The sequence below is a fragment of the Lithobates pipiens genome, unplaced genomic scaffold (genome assembly GCF_037356315.1).
Source record: "Lithobates pipiens isolate NorthernLeopardFrog02 unplaced genomic scaffold, aLitPip1_a1.2 Scaffold_22, whole genome shotgun sequence".
NCBI lineage: Eukaryota > Metazoa > Chordata > Amphibia > Anura > Ranidae > Lithobates > Lithobates pipiens.
Window position 1 is genome coordinate 143982182 of NW_027507784.1, and position 26567 is coordinate 144008748.

General features: G+C 42.8%; 1 protein-coding gene across 2 annotated transcripts in view; it reads right to left on the reverse strand.

Moving 5' to 3' along the window:
• Window positions 1–26567, reverse strand: part of LOC143924233 (ras-related protein Rab-5B-like) — a 113419-nt gene that overhangs the window by 40729 nt on the left and 46123 nt on the right. For both annotated transcript variants that reach the window (XM_077448428.1, XM_077448429.1), the window contains 2 exons: window positions 20348–20608; window positions 3053–3204 (listed from right to left, as the gene is read on the reverse strand). In XM_077448428.1, coding sequence (XP_077304554.1) covers window positions 3053–3204; window positions 20348–20608 — 413 coding nt within the window. The remainder of the gene's footprint in view (window positions 1–3052; window positions 3205–20347; window positions 20609–26567) is intronic.

Consider the following 26567-nt stretch of genomic DNA (forward strand, 5'->3'; position numbering starts at 1 on the left):
GCAATAATAATTATGATTTTATCTGTTCAATTTAAAAATCAAGTGGAAAAAAAATAGGCATGACCAGGTCCTCATCACACCTTTCCCCCCAGAAACACATTCCTCCCTCCTCGGCACATACCGCCTGACAATGGCATCCCGTTGGGTGGAGCCACACATGACAGCTACTGGAATCCATCCCAGTACAAATTAGTGTTGGTCCAGTGATCTGCAGCGTGGACTCTACAGCAGCCTGACCTGGCTTCCTCTGGATTACCTGTACCTGCATTTGGATTCAGTGGTCTGCATGCCCTTCTTTTCACTAGCAACTGAATTTTTTTACTATATTAAATAAATGGCGTTATTTTTACATACTGCTCTAGGATCTCTTGCACTGGATTTCTGTGAGTTCTTTACACATGTTCTTGGAGCTCCCTTCTATGGCAAACCGGCGGCATTAGATCATAGGTTAGTTCAGCAAGATGCCGCTGTGTAGTATATGCTTTACCCAAGACCATTGAGCCAAGGCATATCAGAGTTCGTTTTGTAACCTTTTAATTTGCACCGAGTTTTGAATTATTACATTTGTGTATTTTCACATCTAGTTATTCATTAGTTACGTTTCATATTTAGTAGCACTAAGCCCAGCCTTCCCCTTTTCTTCCCGGTCTCAATCACTGGCACCTCTGGGATGTGCACTTGGTTTTGTACTTTTTTTTGGTTGTAGATAGAATAATTGCACTGAGTCAAGAAGAGCTCCTCAGAGAGATCGCATTTTACTGAAATGCCTTACATGTCCAGACTGAAGATTACAAATTCTGAGTATTGATTTGAAGAGAAAAAAAAAAACACATTATAAGAGCTGATCAGTGTATTCTGACAGGATTGGGGTGGGGGGATGGGGTACCTGTCAAAACCAGGTACCCGCTCCCCCCAAAAAAGTGGCAAATGTAGCAGTGGAAGGGGTCTGCTTTAACATGAGCCCTCAAATCGATCCAGCGCTCCATCGATCTGTAGTGGCTCTTTCCCCTCTCAACGGCTTTGCTGTGTCTATGGACGAAGGCAGCGTGGCTCAGGATTGAGCCCGCAGGTGTGTCACCATAGGAAGCAGCTTTCTACTTGCACTTGCTTCAAAATATGGCTTCAGGCACTTTTTGTTAAAGCTCTCTGAACACCAGTCAAATCTCCTGTCACTAAATAAAATGGTTAGCTTACAGTCCTGTTTCCACCTGATTTTTCTTGGTGCTTCGATAATGCTTCAAGGGAGCTTTGCCATAGACTTCTACACGTGGTATAATATTTGAAGCAAAGCAAAGGCAGGTGTAAACAGGACTGTAAGCTAACCATTTTATTTAGTAACAGGGGCTTTGACTAGCGTTCAGAGAGCTTTAACAAAGCCTGTCCGAAGCCATAGCAAGTGTAAATGAGCCCTAATAGATTTGATGACAGCAGGTGGTGAAATCTGGATGGTGGAAGGATCTCTATCTCTTTTACAGCATACACAGATTGCTGATGGTTATTTTGTGGTTGGGGCGACCCTACAAGAGATTGTGCAATACATATGTGATATCCAGGGATGAACAGTAAAAAACAGGCAACTGGCTCAATGTCACATCCTGGAAACTTTTAATAGAAAAACTGATATAGTAACCAAAGTGAAAATGCTCAAACATTTTGAAATATGTGGTCAGAAAGTAACTGATAATCTAGACCAGTGTTTCTTAACCTTTTTTCATAAGAGGCACCCTTTAAAATGATAGACAAATACAAGGCACTCTAAAAATTATGGATAGACTCGAGTCAAGACACCCCATTCTAAAATGTAAAAAACAATTCTAATAGCTTTACATAATGCAGCAACATCCAGTAGTGTATTTAGGTTTTGTGCTGCCCTAGGCCTGACTAAACGCGTGCACCCCCTAATTTAAATATGACCCACCCCTCCCTGTCAAGGCCAGAGAAATGGAATCCCTTAATTTTCATAGATTTCCTCTCACTTCCTGTTTGGCTACGAGGCAGGAAGTGAAGGGAAGCCTCTGCAGTGGGACAGGGATGGTAAAAAATAAACCAACAGGGGCTATAACCCTCCCTTATGCTATCCAAAATGGAGAGAAAAAAAAAGTGTTGCCTATAGCTCTACTTTAAGTAGATTTAGTAGATTAAGCACAAATTTCGGATCATTTTATGGAGAGGACTAAGAAGATATAACCATGCCAATGGTGCAGCAGAAAACAGCACAGTGAGGAAGGTTTGTGGTCCAGGATGATAGGACAATCAAAATTAGAAGTGGCGCCCGCCCCCTTCACAGGTGCAAAATGCCGGCCACCTGCATACCGGAAGCAGTGTGGCCGCTTTATGGGGGCACTTGACTAATTTGCCTCTCAACCCAATATTCCCCATAATACTGGTGCTACACTAACAGTGTAGTACAAGCCGGCGGGGACTCTTTCTGTGCTGCCCCCCTGCAAAGTAATGCCCTAGGCCTGGGCCTTGTCGGCATAGGCCAGGATACAGCGTTTGCAACATCCACATGTAGGACACCCAACACTAGAGGTGATTTATTCTTCCAAAGCAAATACATTTTTGCCCACTGGTACTGACTAGTATTCCAATGTTTCTCTTCACTCAATTTCTCTCCATCAGTCAGCTAATGTCGCCAAAAACTGAGGGGGATGGGCACAGGAGGGTCAAACAAGGATGCTGTGGAGGCAACAGACATCCTCCTTATTAACTGATGTCATTAGTTGTTAGGATGGCAGTGTCTAGAAAGGCTTTGTGTAACTAGATCCACCTGCTGGCTTGTAAACATTTTTTGAATGCATTTTTAGGCATTTTGCAAAGGCACCCCTGAAGAGATCTCAAGGCACTCTGGTTGAAAAAGGCTGATCTAGACCTTTGCCTGTGTGCTGGTATACAAGGAGACTACACCCACACTAAAATGGAGAACCGTCTAAAACTGCTTGGTCACTGGTAACAAAACAAAATAAATAAATGAAAAAAAAAAACATCACTGTGAATGTCCGCAGGCATATTGTAGTTTAAAGCCTGTAATAAAAAAGGAATATGCTCTTACCGGTTTAGTGATGTCAAATACCACAATGGCAGCCTGAGCTCCTCTATAATACATGGGGGCGAGGCTGTGATATCGTTCCTGTCCTGCAGTGTCCCAGATTTCAAACTTTACAGTTGTATCATCCAGACACACAGATTGAGCCAAGAAGGCAGCTATAGACAAAAGGACAATAAAAGGAAGGATTAATTAATTTCTAACATATAACCATCAAGTAGAGCTGCACGATTAATCCTTATCGCAATTTTTTTCCCCTTGCAATATTGACAAAGTATTTCCTGATTCTTTCTATGCAGAGAATTCTCTCGACAGCCTTCAAAAGAAACAGGCAGTCTGCCAAGAATCACAACTAGGGATGAGCTCAGGCGTGTTCGCATGGAACACGTGCAGAGCCCGCCAGAAAGTCGGCGCAGCACTGCGCTAATCACAGGCAGTGAGACATTACTCGATCTCTGCAGCCGCACATCGGGGCAATGTCTCACTGCCTGTGATTAGCGCAGCGCTGCGCCGACTTCCTGGTGGGCTCTGCACGTGTTCCATGCGAACACGCCTGAGCTCATCCCTAATCACAACATTCTTTAGCAGTGGAACTTAAATAAAAACACTGTAACAATTTGTCCTTTAGATCAAAAGGAATACACTTTGGTTGGTGTGTAAATGAGGGAAGTTTAACCACTTAAACACTAAACCCTTTTCTGACATTTGTTGGTTTCAAGTTAAAATATTTTTTTTTTTGCTAGAAAATTACTTAGAACACACACACACACACACACACACACACACACACACACACACATATATATATATATATACACACATACATATACACAGTGCCTTGCGAAAGTATTCGGCCCCCTTGAACTTTTCAACCTTTTGCCACATTTCAGGCTTCAAACATAAAGATATAAAATTTTTATTTTTGTGAAGAATCACCAACAAGTGGGACACAATTGTGAAGTGGAACGAAATCTATTGGATTTTTGAAACTTTTTAACTAATAAAAAAATGAAAAGTGGGGCGTGCAAAATTATTCGGCCCCCTTGCGTTAATACTTTGTAGAGCCACCTTTTGCTGCGATTACAGCTGCAAGACACTTGGGGTATGTCTCTATCAGTTTTGCACATCGAGAGACTGAAATTCTTGCCCATTCTTCCTTGCAAAACAGCTCGAGCTCAGTGAGGTTGGATGGAGAGCGTTTGTGAACAGCAGTTTTCAGCTCTTTCCACAGATTCTCGATTGGATTCAGGTCTGGACTTTGACTTGGCCATTCTAACACCTGGATACGTTTATTTGTGAACCATTCCTTTGTAGATTTTGCTGTATGTTTGGGATCATTGTCTTGTTGGAAGATAAATCTCCGTCCCAGTTTCAGGTCTTTTGCAGACTCCAACAGGTTTTCATCCAGAATGGTCCTGTATTTGGCTGCATCCATCTTCCCCTCAATTTTAACCATCTTCCCTGTCCCTGCTGAAGAAAAGCAGGCCCAAACCATGATGCTGCCACCACCATGTTTGACAGTGGGGATGGTGTGTTGAGGGTGATGAGCTGTGTTGCTTTTACGCCAAACATATCGTTTTGCATTGTGGGCAAAAAGTTAGATTTTGGTTTCATCTGACCAGAGCACCTTCTTCCACATGTTTGGTGTGTCTCCCAGGTGGCTTGTGGCAAACTTTAGATGAGACTTTTTATGGATATCTTTGAGAAATGGCTTTCTTCTTGCCACTCTTCCATAAAGGCCAGATTTGTGCAGTGTACAACTGATTGTTGTCCTATGGACAGACTCTCCCACCTCAGCTGTAGTTCTCTGCAGTTCATCCAGAGTGATCATGGGCCTCTTGGCTGCATCTCTGATCAGTCTTTTCCTTGTCTGAGCTGAAAGTTTAGAGGGATGGCCAGGTCTTGGTAGATTTTCAGTGGTCTGATACTCCTTCCATTTCAAAATGATTGCTTGCACAGTGCTCCTTGGGATGTTTAAAGCTTGGGAAATCTTTTTGTATCCAAATCCGGCTTTAAACTTCTCCACAACAGTATTACGGACCTGCCTGGTGTGTTCCTTGGTCTTCATGATGCTCTCTGCGCTTTCAACAGAACCCTGAGACTATCACTGAGCAGGTGCATTTATACAGAGACTTGATTAAACACAGGTGGATTCTATTCATCACCATCAGTCATTTAGGACAACATTGGATCATTCAGAGATCCTCGCTGAGCTTCTGGAGTGAGTTTGCTGCACTGAAAGTAAAGAGGCCGAATAATTTTGCACGCACCACTTTTCAGTTTTTTATTTGCTAAAAAAGTTTAAAATATCCAATAGATTTCGTTCCACTTCACAATTGTGTCCCACTTGTTGGTGATTCTTCACAAAAAATAAAAATTTTATATCTATGTTTGAAGCCTGAAATGTGGCAAAAGGTTGAAAAGTTCAAGGGGGCCGAATACTTTCGCAAGGCACTGTATTATATATATATATATACACACACACATTATATATATACACATACAAACATACACACACATTGTGTATTTATATATATTATACACACACACACACACACACACACACACAAAAAACCTAGTTTCTTCAGATACGAGGCCCGGGCACCGTTCAATTTGGCCTTTGAATGGATCCGGCTGCATAGCTAGCCCCAGCAAGGATTGCTCCAGTGTAGCTCAGCACATCTTCACTCGTCACCAACACCTTAGACACGGGCCAAAAAACGGAGATGCTCCCGATATGGGAGGGGTTATATAAGGAGGCAACTTCCTGTTTAGGGTGTGCCAGTGTCCAGCACCTAAAAGGTGGATTATAACCCACATAGTAATTACTATGGCCCTGTGTCCTGTGATGTACGATTAAAGAAAAAAAAAAACAAGCATAATAATAATAATATTCTTGATATCACTAGAAAATAAAAGCCTTTTAAAATACGTTTGGCAGAACTCCACCAGTATCACCAGCAAAGCAGCTTCATTATTATCCCATTAAAGAAGAAGAGACTTGTGCATTTGGAGATTTCATAATTTGCAGCATCACAAATGTTAATGCTCCATTACAAACGCTAGTTTACAAGACCGACTGCTTCTGGCTCATCCTTAGTTCCGAGCATGTGTGTTTGTACTTTGGACTTTCGTCTGACGGACTTGTGTACACGCGCTCGGAAAATGCAACAACAGACCGTTTAAAAAAAAAATAATTATAAACCTGCCATCCAACATTTATCCACAAAAAGTTGACCAACAATTGTTTGATGGAGCGTACAGATGGTCGGATTTTCCGCCAACAGCCTGTCATAACACAATTCCCGTCGGAAAATCCGATCGTGTGCACGAGGCTTTACGGGTTTTTTCTTTAGGCAGCCACCGCTTGAGTGCAGAAGCCTGTACCATTCCAGCATACTGTGGAGAAGTAACCTGTTCTCTTTGCAGAAGCAGTGGATTTTTTTCTTTTCTTTTAAAATGTTTTTTTTTTTTTTTTAGAGGTCTGGCAGAACCCTGGTGAGCCAGACATACAGCTCTGCAATCAGCAAAAAAAACAATTCTAACTCAGCAAGGGGTGTGTTGGACCCCTGTGGAGAAACCAATGTTTTAACACAAGAAGGGGTCCTTTCTTAAGAGACTGCTTGCAGGAGAGATGGGCTTTTCTACTCAGACTGTGGCTGCTTTTTAAAGAAATCCAACAGTAAGACTGCACACCTGTTTGGATGCATCTGTAATGTTTTTTAAAGTTAAGGTTCAGTTAGGCTTTAAAAATTGGGTTTCAGATCAGACAGACAATTTGGATCACAAGACGTGCTTCAAATCCATGGCTAAGTCAGCCATTATGAAATTATTCTTTCACTGAATATGGGTATACTTAGATAAAACACAATATATACTCAACTTTATTTCTGACATACATATACACATACAGTGTATTTAACATGATTGTAAATACTTTTTTTTTACATTTAAATAATAAACATGTTATACTTACCTGCTCTGTACAATGATATCACACAGAGCAGCCCATTACCTCCTCTTCTCCGAGTTCCCCCTCGGCTAGCCGTCTGCTGAGGGGCTGCACTTAAGGGTGTGCTCCTGAGCAGGGTTATGATTGATAGCAGCAGGAGCCAATGTCTCCCTTAGTTATCAGTGCAGCCTGTGAATGCAGGAAGAGGGGGAGAGAAGAACTGCAGCCGGGCACAGCGAAAAAAATAAAGGAAAGCACCTGCAAGTGTAGTACAATTTTTACTTCAAAGAATAAAAAGATTAAGAACACTGACAAATATAATAAAGGACAGGCTCATGTAAAATCAGAACCACTCTCCATATAGGATGTCTATCGCCCAGCTTAATCCACATAAAGCCCGCTCTAGACAGCAGCAATAAGACTTGGTGCAGGCACACAGCGTTAGATCAACAGAATAGAACTTGGGTAAGTGTTTAGGGATTGGCAGGGGAACAACACAGGCATTAGGAGGGTTTTTTACCCTTATAGAGTAAAAGGATTAAGGTAAAAAGAAAAAAAAAAAAAAAAAATTTTGTCTTTAGAACCACTTTAACCACTTTCAGACCGGACCATTTTGCTGGTAAATGACCAGAGGTCTTTTTACAATTTGGCACTGCGCTGCTTTAACTGGTAATTGCGCGGTCATGCAATGTTGTACCCAAACAAAATTTGCGTCCTTTTTTTCCCACAAATAGAGCTTTCTTTTAAAAAGGTATTTGACTGACTCTGCGATTTTTCTTTTTTGCGATATAAACGTAAAAATACCGCAAATTTTGAAAAAAAATGATATTTTCTACTTTTTGTTATTAGAAAAATCCAATAAACTCAATTTTAGTCATACATTTAGGCCAAAATGTATTCAGCCACATGTCTTTGGTAAAAAAAAAGTCAATAACTGTATATTTATTGGTTTGTGCAAAAGTTGTCACATCTACAAACTAAGGTACGTTTTCTGGAATTTACGCAGCTTTTAGTTTATGACTGCCTATCTCATTTCTTGAGGTGCTAAAATGGCAGGGCAGTACAAAACCCCCCCAAATGACTCCATTTTGGAAAGTAGACCCCCTAAGGAAATTGATAAGAGGCATGTTGAGCCCATTGAATATTTTTTTTTTTTTGCCTCAAGCGATTGAATAATGACACAAAGTTGTCACTAAATGATATATTGCTCACACATGCTATGGGCATATGTGAAATGACACCCCAAAATAAATTCTGCTGCTTCTTCTGAGTACGGGGATACCACATATGTGGGACTTTTTGGGAGCCTAGCCGCGTACGGGGCCCCGAAAACCAAGCACCGCCTTCAGGCTTTCTAAGGGCGTAAATTTTTGATTTCACTTCTCACTACCTATTACAGTTTTGAAGGCCATAAAATGCCAAGATGGCACAAAACCCCCACAAATGACCCCATTTTAGAAAGTAGACACCCCAAGCTATTTGCTGAGAGGCATGTTGAGTCCATGGAATATTTTATATTTTGCCACAAGTTGCGGGAAAATTACAAACTTTTTTTTTTTTTTTTTTTTTTTCACAAAGTTGTCACTAAATGATATATTGCTCACGCATACCATGGGCATATGTGAAATGACACCCCAAAATAAATTCTGCTGCTTCTCCTGAGTACGGGGATACCACATATGTGGGACTTTTTGGGAGCCTAGCCGCGTACGGGGCCCCGAAAAACCAAGCACCGCCTTCAGGCTTTCTAAGGGCGTTACAGTTTTGAAGGCCATAAAATGCCAAGATGGCACAAACCCCCCCCAAATGACCCCATTTTGGAAAGTAGACACCCCTAAATTTAGGGGTACACTAGTGAGACTAGGTAATAAATAGCGGGTGCCCTGAAACTATAAAAAAATAACTAACCAACCAGCGTCACCTGTAACAGTTATATGGTGATCACTGGTGAAAGGGTTAACTAGGGGGCAATCAGGGGGCTTTATGCGGTAGTATATGGGGGTCCCTGGCGCTATAAAAAGCTGCGGCGAACCTAAATACCTACCTGCCTAACTAGCGTCACCTGTGACACTAATACAGCGATCAGAAAAACGATCGCTTATTAGGCTGGGTTCACACTGGAGCGATGCGGGAACGCCACGAATCCGCGGCGGGTTCCCGCATCGCATGCCTCCCGGCGGCAGTTCACACTGCCCTATGCGAACTGCTGGGAGTGTCAGTGAAATGTTAATGACACCCCCAAATCAGTTCGCATATCGCAGTGCGATCTGCAAACTCGGATCGCATGGTGTGAACACCCATGCGATCCGATTCTGCTGAGTGTGCTGTGAGTGTGCCTGGCATGTTCTACTGTGTAGTGTCGTGTTGGTGCAACTCACCGATCCTCTCTCCTCGGTGCCGGAACGAAAAATACCGACACGGAGGAGAGATTACATCACTTCCTCTGCCTGTGTTTACATTACAGGAGAGGAAGTGATGTCACGGAGCATTTCCATTCGTCAGGAGCGATCGCGAGGGGGTGGCCATGAATGAATGGCCGCCCACTCATCCCGGATCGCTCCCGAGCGAATACCGACCGCCGCAGGCACCGGGGGGGGCCCGATCGGGCCCCCCACCCGCGGGAAGGCAGGGACGTATATATACGCCCATATGCCTGCCCGTGCCATTCTGTCGACGTATATCGTCGTGCGGCGGTCGGCAAGTGGTTAAACAGTAAGTAATATGCAATTTGGTCTGGATTACAGTAGCTATAGTTTGATAATTACTTATTATAATGGACTAAATGAAAAGAAGCATCAGAGTGGGAGAGTTTACTTCCTCTTTAAAACATCCCATACAATGGATGAGTCAATGGACAGAACTAGAATATCGAGTATGGAATATAAGAGCTGCCTGGTGCTTTGACATACAATAACACAATGCTGAAATATTTGTTTTAGATGATTGCTCCCCAATGTGGAAGAGTACTGTGCAGACCTAGAACTAGTTACTATAAGTATTAATATGTTATTAGTCATTACAAAATAATGCAGAGAAATTGTAAGAAGGCTGCTCACATCTTTCACAATAAGCAGTAACGGCATCATCCGCTACCCATGCCTGCAATCAGGAAACCTGCCAAGCTTATTTCTGGCTGGAAACATGTGATGTTTTGCAATAGTAGTAATGGTTGGTCTAGCATTTCCCCATGATACCTTAATGATGACAGGGTAAAAGAAGCTTTAGGAAAACAAGTACAGTTATGGTTCAAAACTTTAGAAAGCAAAAACGTTCCCAATTTTTAACAGCAGAAATGTTTAGATCAACAAATAGTCTAAATTGTTGATAGTTTCTAAGGGTCCCAAGGATAAATGGGTTCCAATATGTAAATAATAATTTAACTAAAAACCCCAAACTTCCATTTGCTGTCACAGTTCAGGCCTCACGCACACTGGATGTTTTGCAAACTCTCCTGGCAACAGAGCTTTGGTAGAAAAAAAGGCCTGACGCTTGTAAAAACGTGTGTAATATGTTCAGCCGCATTTACAGGCATCAAGAGTAGAGTGTTTTGGGTTATGGGAATGGTAGGGGAGCTGTACAAACTAGCCTCCTTATACCAAACCCCAACCCCAAGAGGGTTAATGTTGGACTATACCGGTACTTTTATACACACATAATGAACAAAAAAGTTATAGAGTAAAATTTAATATGAAGTTTAATGAATAACAGAAATAGAAAAAATACAAAAAATAACAATTAAAAAACTAATATACACCCCAGATTGAGTAACATGAGTAACTGTACATGCAAATCTGGGGTGTATTAGTTTTTTAATTGTCATTTTTTGTATTTTTTCTATTTCTGTTATTCATTAAACTTCATATTAAATTTTACTCTATAACTTTTTTGTTCATTATGTATGTATAAAAGTACCGGTATAGTCCATCATTAACCCTCTTGGGGTTGGGGTTTGGTATAAGGAGGCTAGTTTGTACAGCTCCCCTACCATTCCCATAACCCAAAACACTCTACTCTTGAATTATTAATGGATGATGGTACATTTTCTTTAAAAATTTCTCTTAACTGAGGCCATACTCCCAAATTCCTCTGATTTACAGGCATCAATCGCGTCAGTGTTAATTCCATTGACCAGAATAACACTTTATTCTGGTCATTGTAATTAATGAATGCTCAAGTGCTAAACGTGCCCAGTGTTATTTTTTTAGAAGCGCCAATCGTTTTTTTATTTTGCCAAAACTCTGCTGCTCCCGAATGCACTGGGAGTACGTTTTTTGTTTCCTGCTTCTAGATACATCTGCCTTTAAACTCATCTAAAAGAGAGAGTGAAAGAGTAACCATTAAACCCTTACAAAGTATATACAGCTGTGCTCAAAATGTTTACATACCCTTGGTACATACTGTATAACAAATACCGATTCTGCATTTCTAACCACTTACCTACTTGGTCAATTCTGACATGTCTCCCATATGTAAAAAAATAGGATTTTTTCGTCATTACTTGTAAAATCCTTTTTTATTTTTTTATTTTTTAAGTACATCATGGGACACAGAGTTAGGCTAATGTTCATAACCTGTTGGGTTATACTCCATCTCCAGGTGAATGGACACTGGTAGACCAAAGGTCTTTAGACAGGAAGTGATCCCCTATATAACCCCTCCCATACAGGAAGTACTTCAGTTTTTTTTTTACCAGTGTCTGCAAGGTAGATGGCATGGTTTGTTTGAGCTCTCTAGTGCCACAAACGGTTCTTAAATGAATCAAGGGATTGACCAATTGATCCATTTGACACAGGCTTTATATGCTTCTGTAAATGATACCCGAGCCTTGCAAAGAAGACTCAAGATCCTGCAAAATTTTGCCTGTAATGCGGCCTCTGGGCTTTGGACCCTGCGAGGCATAATCCTGGACACTACAGCGCTAAGGCATTCCTGCAGGGAATCAAGTGTCAGGAATCCACTGTGAAGATTGGGCTCTTAGTTTCTAAGCTGCCCTGCACCTGGATGGGCAAGTGAAACCCCTTTATTATTGTTGGGTGTCCCAGTGATTGTAACAATCAGTCAAGCTAGCTAGAAGCTGGAAGCATGTGTGTGGTGACCATACGGGGGAGTTTTTGGGCTAGCTGGGATGTTTGCAAAGTTTACCTTTTTTGCTTGCGTCTGGCTGCTTTCTACCTGTATGATGGCGCACAACGTTCTGGCACACAGCCAGCTTAGTTAAGCTGTTTATGCCAAGCATGCAGTGCTTCTAGAAGGCAGCTGTGGGACACAGAGCAGGCTCTGAACCAGGCACTTGCAGCAGTTCATTTCTCCTTACCCGGGTCACGCGAGTCACCAGGTGTTTGGCAGGCTAAAGGTGCAGGATTGTTGCATAGGGGATTGGTGAGCCCTATTAAAAGGGTCTCCCTTCTGAGGTGTGTTAATACTACACCCAGGTACTCCCTTTTTGTGGCTAGTAAATGTCTTCAAATAAGGAGGAGCAGGACTAACACTACAGGAAAGGGCACACCTATGCCATCAGTAGTTCTTGATGAATCTAGTCGTATCCCTAGTGTTGTATCCCCTGAAGGACCAGAGGCTTCCGCGCAATCTGAGCCGCCTTCTAACCGAGGTGATGATCATAAAACAAAACATGGCAACAAGTAAATAAATTAAACAACCCCTGTTCAAAAGTCTGCATACCCTTAGTTCTTAATATTAGTTCTTAATATTGTGTATTGCCCCCTTTAGCATTAATGACAGCATGCAGTCTTTTGTAATAGTTGTCTATGAAGCCCCAAATTCTTGCATTTGTATAGCTGCCCATTCGTCTTGGCAAAATACCTCCAGGTCATGCAAAGTCTTTGGTCGCCTTGCATGAACCGCATGTTTGAGATCTCCCCAGAGTGGCTCGTTGATATATAGGTCAGGAGACTGTTGTGGTCACTCTGAAACCTTTACCTTTCTGCTGTAACCACTGGAGGGTCAACTTGGCCCTGTGCTCCGGGTCCTTGTCGTGCTGGAAAGTCCAAGAGCATCCCATGTGCAGTTTTCGTGCAGAACAATGCAAATTGCCTGCCAGTATTTTCTGTTAACATGCTGCATTCATCTTGCAATCAATTTTCACAAGATTCCCTGCGCCTTTAGAGCTCACACACCCCTAAAACATCAGTGAGCTACCACCATGATTTACAGTGGGGATGGTATTCTTGTCACCATAGGCATTGTTGACTCCTCTCCAACCATAGCGCTTATGGTTGTGACCTTAAAGCTCTATTTCAGTCTCTTCCCTCCAAATTACAGTGTGCCAGAAGCTGTGAGGCATGTCAAGGTGGTCTGGCATATTGTACCCATCCTTTTATGTGGCATTGGTGCAGTAAAGGCTTCTTTCTGGAAAATCGACCATCCAGCTCATTTTTGTTCAAGTATCGGCTCCTTGAAACAACCACTCCGTCTTTTTCCAGAGCAGCCGTTTTTCTCCTGAGGGTGCCTGTGGGTTTTTCTTTGTATTCTGAACAATTCTTCTGCAAGTTGTGGCTGCACTCTCTTGGTCTACTTTACCTTGGCTTGGTATCAAGAGATCCCCAAATTTTCCACTTCTTAATAAGTGATTGAACAGTACTGACTGGCATATTCAAGGCTTTGGATGTCTTTTTATATCCTTTTCCATCTTTATAAAGTGTCATTACCTTGTTATGCAGGTCTTTTGACAGTTCTTTTCTGCTACCCATGGCTCAATATCTAGCCTGCTCAGTGCATCCACGTGAGAGCTAACAAACTCATTGACTATTTATACACAGACACCAATTGCAATTTAAAAAGCCACAGATGTGGGAAATTAACTTTTAATTGCCGTTTTAACCTGCGTTTAGGAATATCTCCTAAACCTGTACGGTTTAGGAGATCTTCACCTTGCATGCAACCGATGATGTCAGTGAACATTACACTCCCTGGATCAAAGTCGCAGCAAAGCATTGCAGGTACCTTTTCAAACTCGCATAGATGGGAATGGGTACCATTAAAATCAATGGGCTGTGACTTGTCATGCGACTTTGGACACAGTCGCATGGCAATAGTGGAAGGTCACATTTCCACTATTGTGACCGCAAAGTTGTATAATTTAGAGTGCGACTTTGATGCCACTGAGTGCAGCTTTCATCCAACTTTACATACTCTGGATCAAAGTCGCATCAAAAGTCACATCAAAGCATTGCAGGTACCTTTTCAAAGTCGCATAGTGGCAAAGTAGCACTTATGGCATATTGAATGTGATCTAACAATATGTCAATCCAAATTGAGTACTTTCAAGTTTTATTTATTCCCATTAATCAAGGTACTATAGAGAGATAAAAATGCCCATACAAATTAGAGTAACTACTAGGATACAAATCTCCAAGGTAAGAATGTGCTATTGTAAAAACATACCAGTTTTTTTAGGTGCAATGATTGATTGCATTCAGCTTAAAAACAAAATAAGGGAAAGGTAGGCAAGAAAAGTAAGGCAACGAGTTAGGGCTGAGCTAGATCGGGTCACCACGCATAGACTAAAAACCAAGTAGCCAAGTTTGAAAGGTTAAATTGAACATATTGGGTCACGGGCATTTCCCCTGAAATAATTATTATCTATCCAAGGTTTTCATTTTTTTTTTTTTTTTTATAATTTTTTTTTTTTTTACGTTTATCGTGTGAAAGAATGTGAGAAAGTTGGCATTTTCAGTTGGTCCAATCGGCATGTCACATGTGACTCGCTTCTGGCCAATCTGACTCTGGGGTAACAGCATCATCTTTCAGTCCTCATGCACACGGACGTTTTTACAGCCGCTTTTTTGAGCTTTTTTTGCAGCTTAAAAAGGCCTGTCCATGTTAGTCTATGGCTTCATGCCCACCTAGGCGTTTTTGAGCTGCAAATGGCATAGGCGTTTTTAAGCTGTAAAAAAAACCCAGGACCAGTGCGTTCTGTGGCGTGGAGCTAGAGCTGTAAAAACGCGAATCGCGCAAAAACGCGCACAAACGCGCAACATATTTTCTTTGTTTTCTGAGTCCTATAGCCAAGAGATGTGTTTCTTAAAAAAAGCTACTTAACGCTAACGCTAAAAAACGCGCAAAAACGCCAATGCAAAACGCGGTAAAAATCACAACGATGTTTCCAGGCGTCGGAGCTAGCTTTGCAGCCAGTTTTTTAAAACATCCGTGTGCATGAGCACTGATAGTAGTCACCATATTCTAGGTGAAATGTTGCACAGTGTCTTCCAACACTTTCTGTAAGCCCAGGTTGTCATGGACTCACCCTCTGGGTGCAGCCTGAGTTTACATTGTAAGTTCGTCAATGAAGCACAGCCCTGGCTGAGGCTGGAGATGAATAGAAAGGACTAGCATTGTAATGTGACACCACACTGAATTAAAAAGGGTAACTCCACTTTTGTGGGGAAAAAAAGAAATGGCTAAAAAAAAAAAAAAAAAAATAAATAAAAAAAAAATAAAGAATATTAAGCGTATACAATTGCGACACAAGTCATATTGTAATTGAATATTATTAAAAGTCACCCTTCCTTTTCAATCTGCAGCTCTGTAATTTTCTGTAAACTGCAATGCAATATGGCTACCTGGAGGTGTTCTGTACACAGAATGTGCACAAAACGGCCCCCAGAAACATAATTTTCTGGTTCTGTGATTGGCTCTCTAATTTTCCCAGAAGTTTGCACTAAGATACAAGTCCGTTTTCAAGCATCTCCTGAAACAAAAATTTCATTTTTGGTGAGATATTGCCAATAGGAAATCACATCAAAAGGGCATGTATGTAAAAGGTTTTTAAAAGCGAGACACCTTTCATACTGGGGCGTTTTTCAGACACTTTAGTGTTACAAAAAGCACCTGTAAAGCGCCTGAAAGAAGCCTCATCTGCAATCCCAATGTGAAAGCCAGAGTGCTTTCACACCGAGGCGCTGCACTGGCAGGGCTTCAAAAAAAAGTCCTGCAAGCAGCTTCTTTGCAGCGCTGACTTTTTGCGCTTTCACATTGGGATTGCAGATGAGGCTTCTTTCAGGCGCTTTTTTTAATGTTAAAGTGCCTGAAAAACGCCCCAGTGTGAAAGGGTAGAAAAAGAAATTATAGGGGAGAAGGGTCTATACGTGGAACACTATAACCACGAATCGCCCTTGTGTCCCCCAGTAAAGTGAAGGACTTTACTTGATACCCAAGGATTGTAACAAAAAATAAATAAAATAGTTTTTATTAAGTACAATTTAAAAAGAAGGGAAAATATATAAACAGAGGTTAAAAGTTTTGATTGATACACGGTATGATTGTAACATATACACATATATTACGGCAGTATTTCATATCCGATTCGGTCTTTGTTCTCTACTAGTTTCGCGACTTTTCTGTCGCTTCTTCAGGAGACCTTGTTTTTATCTAAAATTAAACATACCATGTCAAAATTTATTGTATCCAAGTTAATACAGTTCAAAACATATAGTGTATTACTTTACAAAGGAAATTGGAGAGTGAGCGGCTCACCACTGTGGAAACACCAAGTCGCAGAAAGACCTTAGAGCCAGGGCGGTCCCTGCCAACCAGGCTTTGACCACCCTTGGGGCGGACACGGGAGGTAATAAGAGCCAGCTGAAAAGATAAAGAGAAGATATTGTACCAAATAGATGGGTAAGTAAATGGATGGGTAACCCATTTTATCACTGGACATCAGTCCAGTATTGCTGGTATATTATATATATATATATATATATATATATATATATACACATACATACATATACGCATAGCAGTGACATTAATATCCCCAATATTTAGTCACAAAATCCACGTACCAATATATCCAAAGATTTTCAGACAATACAGTACGGATTGTAGTACACAGAATCCACAGGGGTGGAGACGGGATATAGGTGATTAGATGCAGAGGGAGATCCTATCGTCCATCTAATACGAGGTAGGTACTATTTTGAACATCAGAGAAGTTGATCCTGGTAGAAACATAGATCATGTCACACACTGCCAAGTAAAGATGAAAGTGAGGCAGGTCAAATTGTATACGGGTAGCCAAAAGATAAAGTTACCAGTGTGTATGATCTCGCCTCGTTCCCAGTCATCTACTTCATTCGGTGGACCGTTCTAGCAGGGGATCTGCTAGCCATCCGTTGTGCCGCTCTGAGAGGACGCCATGATGGCGCCCTTTTAACCTCCAACCCGGCGGCGTCAGAGGATCGGCGCAAGCGCCGGATTATGACGCCGCCGGGTCCGCTGCTCCTAGTGCGCATGCGCCACAACGTGGCGACGCGCCCAAGCTTCGAGTCACCATGGAAACCACCACGTGACTCACTGCTAGCGGACCGGGCACCTCCCACTTACGGGGGCTGTCCAGGTCCGCTGGAGAGGCGCGTGCCCGCCCCTAGGAGTTTCCTCCTATGCTCCACAATCCGCATATGGATTCCACAGCCATAGGCGCTACACTCGCCATTACATAACAGAAGGGGAGTAATAGAAATTAAATAGAGAAAATGATAAATAAACAATAGAGCATTTAAACAGATACAGAATCCCTCACTTTGCTGGTGGAAATGGACAGCGCAATTTGATTCCTCAGTTCCACTGATACTGCTGCGATTCTTCAATGGTACTATTTATTTTTCCAATATATGGATAAATAGTTCATTTTGATACAATTATGCTGTTATGCTTTAACATAATTTAATCTAGTTCTAATTTGTCTGTATATCTCGTTGCAGACAAGTTCAAGAATATGGTGAGATAATAAATAATTGCCATTCTGTACCTGTTTAAATGCTTTATTGTTTATTTATCATTTTCTCTATTTAATTTCTATTACTCCCCTTCTGTTATGTAATGGCGAGTGTAGCGCCTACGGCTGTGGAATCCATATGCGGATTGTGGAGCATAGGAGGAAACTCCTAGGGGCGGGCACGCGCCTCTCCAGCGGACCTGGACAGCCCCCGTAAGTGGGAGGTGCCCGGTCCGCTAGCAGTGAGTCACGCGGTGGTTTCCACGGTGACTCGAAGCTTGGGCGCGTCGCCACGTTTTGGCGCATGCGCACTAGGAGCGGCGGACCCGGCGACGTCATAATCCAGCGCTTGCGCCGATCCTCTGACGCCGCCGGGTTGGAGGTTAAAAGGGCGCCATCATGGCGTCCTCTCAGAGCGGCACAACGGATGGCTAGCAGATCCCCTGCTAGAACGGTCCACCGAATGAAGTAGATGACTGGAACGAGGCGAGATCATACACACTGGTAACTTTATCTTTTGGCTACCCGTATACAATTTGACCTGCCTCACCTTCATCTTTACTTGGCAGTGTGTGACATGATCTATGTTTCTACCAGGATCAACTTCTCTGATGTTCAAAATAGTACCTACCTCGTATTAGATGGACGATAGGATCTCCCTCTGCATCTAATCACCTATATCCAGTCTCCACCCCTGTGGATTCTGTGTACTACAATCCGTACTGTATTGTCTGAAAATCTTTGGATATATTGGTACATGGATTTTGTGACTAAATATTGGGGATATTAATGTCACTGCTATGCGATATATATATATATATATATATATATATATATATATATATATATATATATATATATATATATATATATATATATATATATATATATATATATATATATATACACACACACCAGCAATACTGGACTGATGTCCAGTGACAAAATGGGTTACCCATCTATTTGGTACAATATCTTCTCTTTATCTTTTCAGCTGGCTCTTATTACCTCCCGTGTCCGCCCCAAGGGTGGTCAAAGCCTGGTTGGCAGGGACCGCCCTGGCTCTAAGGTCTTTCTGCGACTTGGTGTTTCCACAGTGGTGAGCCACTCACTCTCCAATTTCCTTTGTAAAGTAATACACTGTATGTTTTGAACTGTATTAACTTGGATACAATAAATTTTGACATGGTATGTTTAATTTTAGATAAAAACAAGGTCTCCTGAAGAAGCGACAGAAAAGTCACGAAACTAGTAGAGAATAAAGACCGAATCGGATATTAAATACTGCCGTAATATATGTGTATATGTTACAATCATACCGTGTATCAATCAAAACTTTTAACCTCTGTTTATATATTTTCCCTTCTTTTTAAATTGTACTTAATAAAAACTATTTTATTTATTTTTTGTTACAATCCTTGGGTATCAAGACAGTCCTTCACTTTACTGGGGGACACAAGGGCGATTCGTGGTTATAGTGTTCCACGTATAGACCCTCCTCCCCTATAATTTCTTTTTCTGCACCAAATGTACAAGGATGAGGATACCTTATTATATCTTGTTTGTAACATTTGAGGCACAACAATATAATTACCAGTGTGAAAGGGGTCTCAGTGTGAAAGCACTCGGGCTTTCACATTGGGATTGCAGATGAGGCTTCTTTCAGGGGCTTTTTGTAACACTAAAGCGCCTGAAAAACGCCCCAGTGTGAAAGGGGTCTTAGGTGGGCTTGCAGGAATTGGAAGGGAAAATGTTTTTTTTAACTTGTTGGGCTTTAAATGTAAACCCCTTTGGCTAGAACATATCAAAACCACTTATTATACCAGAACTTTCTTTATTTGTTTTTGTAACTGTGAAGTGTATTACTTTTTTTTTTATAAATAACTCAGACAAGCACCGAGAGCACTGTGCTAGGAGCAGTTTCCTTTACTTTCTTGTGATTATGACTTCTGGCAGTATTAAAACCAAAAACAAAAAATGTAATATGCTGCAGCTTACCAATCATTAGCTGTGGTGGTCGCATTAGTGTTCTATTCATTTTTTCCCCCTCTGTTTTCACCTGCTGATCTGGGCAGTAAACACACCTCCTGTATTAGGATGCCTATACTTTGGATGAATGAGCAACAGACACACACACCTTTGAACAGCAGCATTGGTAATCTGGGGGGAGAGTAATAGTAAATGTACTAGCAGTTTAAAATACACTAACAAACTGAAGCCAAACTCCAGCTCACACTTTATAAGCAGTGACAGTAACGGTTTTGTTTTCCTTTTGCGATAAAAGTTTTACATAAATGAATAAAACTTGACCATTGTAAGCACCCGTCAGTGTTATATGGTCTGTCTTAACCTCTCTAACGGCTTCATCTGCAGGACAGATTATTCTGTTGAAAATCAACAGACTTACTGGCAGTGTCACCAGGTGAAAATAAAGGAAACGAAGCCTAAAAAAAGAAATCTAATGCAGCCACCACATCTAAGAATCGGTAAGCTGCAATACAATAAATGTTTGCTTTTGGATTTAAAACTGCTTACAGCATGCAAAATGGCCTGTATGTGAGCAAAAGCCACATTTTAACCAACATTAAAAAGACAAAGATTATGAAGTGCTTCTCACCTCCTATAGTGGTCTCTTGATATTCATCAAACTGACCCTTGACAAACCGTAATACGAGACTGGACTTGCCCACTGCCATGTCTCCAAGCAGCACCAGCTTGAACTGACAGATTTTTGTCTGGCCTACTCCATTAGCCCTTGAGCTTCCCCTGCTGGCCATGGCGTCCTCCGTTTCCTGCCTTCCGACCCTTTCACTCCACCAAAAGATGAGGTTCTTTAAGCCAGAAATTTGAAAACGCAAATTTTCTTTTAAATACAAATCTGCAGAGAAAAAAAAATGTGAATTTAGATGATTTTTTTTATTCCACAATCGATATGAACAAACACAGGGAACTGACACAGTGATGCTCTCAGATATGCAGTTATACATGAACAAGGGCAAATACCTTTTCGTTTTAAAGGAAAGCAGCCAAAATAAATTCAGTTCCACTACAAAGATATCCACTTGCTGCCAAGCTAGGTACCTGTATGTCGCTGGACTTCAAATGGTTAATACCAGGATGATGTCTGCAGCTATCAAGCCGGTATCGTTTCTTAGAGCTGGTGGTCAGCTCTCTTGTAAAAGCAATTCTAGTGGCTAACTAGCTGCTGGATTGCTTTTACAAGCATTAGGAGGGGATATCCCATCTTACCGGGAGTCCTGATCGACCAACTGGCGCTTCTGAAGGCTGATCACAGAGCTGAACAAAGACCAGATCAGCTTTGTTCGCCTCTATGATATAGCAACCTAAAGTCCTTACACCACTTCCGGTTTACCAGGATGTAAAAATTGCACCATTTTTAAAAATCAAAACCATTTAATAAACACAGATCTTGGTGTGATCAAATGCTTTTAAGGGCAGAGGAGGGATCTGGGGTCTTGTAGACCCCAGATCTCTCCATAAAGAGCATATGCCACATGCTTATTGTTGTCACAAGGGATGTTTACATGTTCTGAGACAGCAATAAAAGGGCTAATTAAAAAAATGTATTAATTAAAGCAGCAGTGTAAAATAAATAATAATACACAATTTGTTTTGCACCCGTACTCGGGAACAAGGGTTAAGGCATGCAAATAACGATTGCCCCACATATGTGAAGTATCACTGCAAACATCAGATCATAAGCAGCAATTTTAGCACCAGACCTCATGTGTAAATCCAAAGCGGTAACCAGTAAAGTCTTTTAAATAGTTTGCCTATGGATAGTAAAATTGACATCATTCGTCACCGTTGCATGGGCAATTTTAAAGCGCAACATATTTGGTATCCATTTAAGATCATCTATTATATTTTACCAAAAATTGGGTTCCGTTTTTTTCGCATTAAAAATGTACACACACACACACACACACACATACACCTTTGTACCAAATACTATGTGGCATAAAAAAAAATTGCAAAACCCACCAATTTAATGTCTAGGGAAGGGGAAACAGGGTTGGAACCTTACGTGAGGCAATGAGTGGGCAGGTCCATCCCTGTTATATGTATTAAAAGAGGGGGGTTGGTTGGGACTTTATATGACGCACGGCTAAGAGAGTTAAATATGTTTATAGATTCCAGACAATTATACATAGAGTAGTAAAGAGAGCATGATAAACAAAGGTAACACCTTAACAGTTTGTTATACATAATGACAACATGAATCACAGTATAATGGTAATAATTACATAAATATAGTAAAATTGTTCCAATTCATAATGAACATAATTATGTTGGTGGTGATAATAATTGATGATGATAATCCATTTTGATCAATCTCAAAATCACATGATTGCGATGATGTAGCATAAGGCTGGTGCTCATATGACAAAACACGCCGACATGCCATTTTCCACCAGCGATCAACACAAGGGGAGGGTTTGAGCGCCAACTGTCGAATGACACACAGTGTCTAGGCATTCATGCCGCCTCCCCTCTGATCACGCAGGGTGATGTTGGCGGCCTACCATGGCTGCTTGTGGCTATAAAGATTTCACGCAGGTGGAGCACACACTTTATTCACCTTGAGACCCCAACACATTGGTTGTCTTTTTCTTCCCAAGTTCATGGTAACATCTAACTGGTTTGTGGTCCATTCATTGGATTTTCTTGGTACTTCCTCATATTCACACCCAGTGGCATTGCTAGGCGGGTGCGGGCCGCACCCGGGTGACACCTGTGGGTAGCGGCACATATAACACCACCCACTGCACTGTGTCTCGCACTGCGGCTGTGTCCCTCAGCTCAGCGGAGCGTAAGAAAGCTGCCCCACCCTGCACTGGGGGGGGGGGTGTCTGTACTGAGGGGGGGTGGTCTTCTGTACCAAGGGGGGGTGGTGGTCTGTGTCTGTACAGAGGGGGGTGGCGGTCTGTGTCTGTACAGAGGGGGGTGGTGGTCTGTGTCTGTACAGAGGGGGGTGGTCTGCACTGAGGGGGAGGGTTCTATATTAATGGAGGGTGGTCTGTATTGAGGGAGGGGGATCTATACTGCGGGAGGAGGGTCTGTAGTTACTGGAGGGGGTTCTGTACTAAGCGGGGACTATAGTTGGTGGGGGGGTGACACAATTTTTTTTCACACCGGGTAACACCAACCCTAGTGACGCCACTGTTCACACCCCTCTTGGTTTGGGTATGTGGGTTCTATCATCTAGTACTTTTACTCTCCACCTGGCCTTTTGACACTATTACATGACTCTTCAGGCTGTAGTCCTTCAATCTGCCCATGTGCAGATCTATCTATCTATCTATCTATCTATCTATCTTTTACACAATGTTCTTTTTCACAAAGCTTCCTGTGAATGGCTGAGCAGCGCTCAGCCCAATTAAATTTTTTTAGTAGTGGTGGGGAAAAAAAAAGTATTTTTAACTAATCTTTTTTTTGTATAATTCTCCTTTAAGGGGGACATGGCAGGGGTGTGTCCTATGCCTACATACTTTTGCCAACAGGTGCCCCTTGATCCCATCTCAAAATGTTGGGAGGTATTAGAGCTGCACGATTAACTGTTAGGAGAGTTGAATCGCGATCTTGATTCTTTTAACGATCTTATAGAGGTTGTAAACCTCCGGGAAAAAAAACAAAACGTAAGACAAAAAGGCATAATAAGCTAATGTGCATTGCATACTAGCTCATTTTGAAATACTTACCTTAGAACGATGCCCTGCAGTGCTGCCCGCATTCCGCTCCCACGTCCGACATCTTTCCCGGAGTTACTTTTGAGTTTGTGGGTTCCGGCGCTGTGATTGGCCAGAGCTGCGATGACGACGCGCACGGGTTCTGCCGGTCACAGCATAGGTCCCGAAGAAACAGCACAAGCAGGCTGTTCCTTCAGTGCACATGCGCCAATGATGTCAGCAGCATGGTATATAGTAAATAACTGCTAAACGGTGCAAGTTTAGGAGATATTTTACAGTACCTACAGGTAAGCCTTACTATAGGCTTACCTGTAGGTACAACTAAAGAGGAAGACTTAAAGCGGTTCTTCACCCTAAAGGGGAAGTTCCGCTAGTATTATCCCTCCCCCCCTCCGGTGCCACAATCGGCACCTTTCGGGGGGGAGGGGGGTGCAGTTACCTGGATAATCCAGGTAACTGCACCCACTTCCGGCCAGACCGCCGCATGGCTCCGCCCACCGCCGCATGGCTCCGCCCCTCCCGTTGTGTTCTGGGAAACACACAGTTCCCAGAGACACAGCGGGCAACCAGCGCAGCGCGACTCGCGCATGCGCAGTAGGGAACCGGGCAGTGAAGCCCTCTTGCTTCACTTCCCGATTCCCTGACAGAGGATGGCGGCGGTGGCTGCAGCGAGACGAGCGATCGCTCGTCATCTGCCGCCGACATCGCTGGAACCTGGGACAGGTAAGTGTGATATTATTAAAAGTCAGCAGCTGCAATATTAGTAGCTGCTGGCTTTTAATATTTTTTTTTTTTTGTGCAGCTCCTCTTTAAGTTCCTCTTTAAAATAGCTTTTTCCCCCCGATTCTCTGTAACAAGTGCAGAGTTCTCTGCTCACTTCTCACAGCCGACAAAAAAATAAATTAATAAATTAATATCCAAGTAGCCTGCCAAGTTTTATCACAACATTGTGGATATAAAGAGAAACATTGTATTGTCTGTTATTTTAGATCAGGGGTAGGCAACCTTTTGAGCACAGTGTGCTGAAAAATATTTTTTAAAGAAATTGATTCTATAACAAAAAAACTCTCAATCACGAAAAGGATTTTTTTATAAAGTAAATGATGTAAACTACTTTAGTAGTGAGAAATTAACATCCTGCACGCTCATGCTTCAGCTCAGCCCCAATTCCTCCAACGCCACACCCCAGATGAGCCCCAATTCATGTATCTTCACACCTCAGATAACTGTCCCTTCTGCAAATCTGTTTCACCACTGTACCCCGTGTTCATCTGCCCCACCACTGTAACTCCCTGCACATCTGCCCCACCACTGTAACTCCCTGCACATCTGCCCCACCACTGTAACTCCCTGCACATCTGCCCCACCACTGTAACTCCCTGCACATCTGCCCCACCATTGTAACTCCCTGCACATCTGCCCCACCACTGTACCACCCTGCTCTTCTTCTGTTCCACCACTGAACCATCTTTGCACCTGTCTCAACACTGAACTTATCTGCTCATCTGCCCCACCACTGTAACCCCCCTTCTCATCTGCCCCACGACTGTACTTCCTGAACATCTGCCCCACGACTGTACTTCCTGAACATCTGCCCCACGACTGTACTTCCTGAACATCTGCCCCACGACTGTACTTCCTGAACATCTGCCCCACGACTGTACTTCCTGAACATCTGCCCCACCGCTGAAACCCCCTGCTCCTCTGCCCCACCAATGTACTTCCTTTCTCCTCTGCCCCAACACTGAACCCTCCCTGCTCATCTTTCCCACCACTTTAACCTCCTTCTCCTCCTGCCCCATCACTGTATCCCCCCTGCTTTTCTGTCCCACTGCTGAACCCCCTTCTCATCCCTCCCACCACTGTACCTCCTGCATATCTGCCCCACCACTGCCCCCCCTTGCTCTTCTGTCCCACCACTGCACTTCCTGCACATCTGTCCCACCACTGTCCCCCTTGCTCTTCTGTCTCACCACTGTAACCCCCCTGCTCATCTGCCCCATTAATGTACCCCTTTTCTCATCTGCCCCACCACTGTACCTCTCTGCACATCTGCTCCATCTCTGTATCACTACTAAATCTCCTTCTCATCTGGCCTAACACTGAACCCATCTGCTCATCTGCCGCACCACTGTAACCCACTTTCTCATCTGCCCCACCAATGTACCTCCTGCACAACTGTCTCACCTCTGTACCCCCCTGCCCCACCACTGTTTCCCCTGCCACACCACTCTAACCCCCTCTGCCCCACCAACACACCTCCTTTCACATCTGCCCCACTGCTTTTCTGCCCAACACTGGACTCCCCTACTCATCTGGCCCATCACTGTACCCCCCTGCTCTTCTGCCCCACTGCTGAACCCCCTTCTCATCTCTTCCACCACTGTACCTCTCTGCACATCTGGCCCACTGCTGTACCCTCCTGCTCTTCCGTTCCACCTCTGAACCCCTTCTGCTCCGTTTTCCCACCCCTGTACCCTCTTCTCATCTATGATATGCGTGTTATGCAGAGTGGTGAAAGGAAGCAGAGATGAGACAACTGTCCTAGCACACTCATCCTGCTGATCCACCTCTCACATCCAGCCCACGTGCTTGTATGTGATGTCACATACAAGCATATGAAATGTATGCGCAATGATGAGCTCAGGTCAGGGGCATTTTCTGAAAGCAGTGGGCCTGTGCACAAGATCATAAGTTGGGCTCCAGCAGCTGAGAAAAAGTAGTTGGGTACGATTTTCATTGCACTGAATACTGGCTGTGGCTTAAAGGGACACAGAGTGCAGGAGTTCAGTAGTAATGCAAAGGTTCAGCAATAACTTCAACAAAGTTCCCAGGAACTCAACAGTAATTCCACAAACTGTCACCTGGTTGTGGTTCTCTCAATCACAGTGAAATCCCCTCTTTCTGAGATTGGTAGTGGCAACCAAGCGAGTCCTCTTCCTCCAGATGGTGGATGGGGCTAGCAGGACTGTGACTGGCTTTAACAGTGGCCAATGACAGATCTCCTCCTCCCGGAAACAGGGACCTCCCCCCTTAGCAGAACTGCACTCAGTCTCTTCTCCATCACAAAAGCTGATGACCACAGCTACAGTTAGAGAACCAAACATAGGGGTCGATTTACTAAGG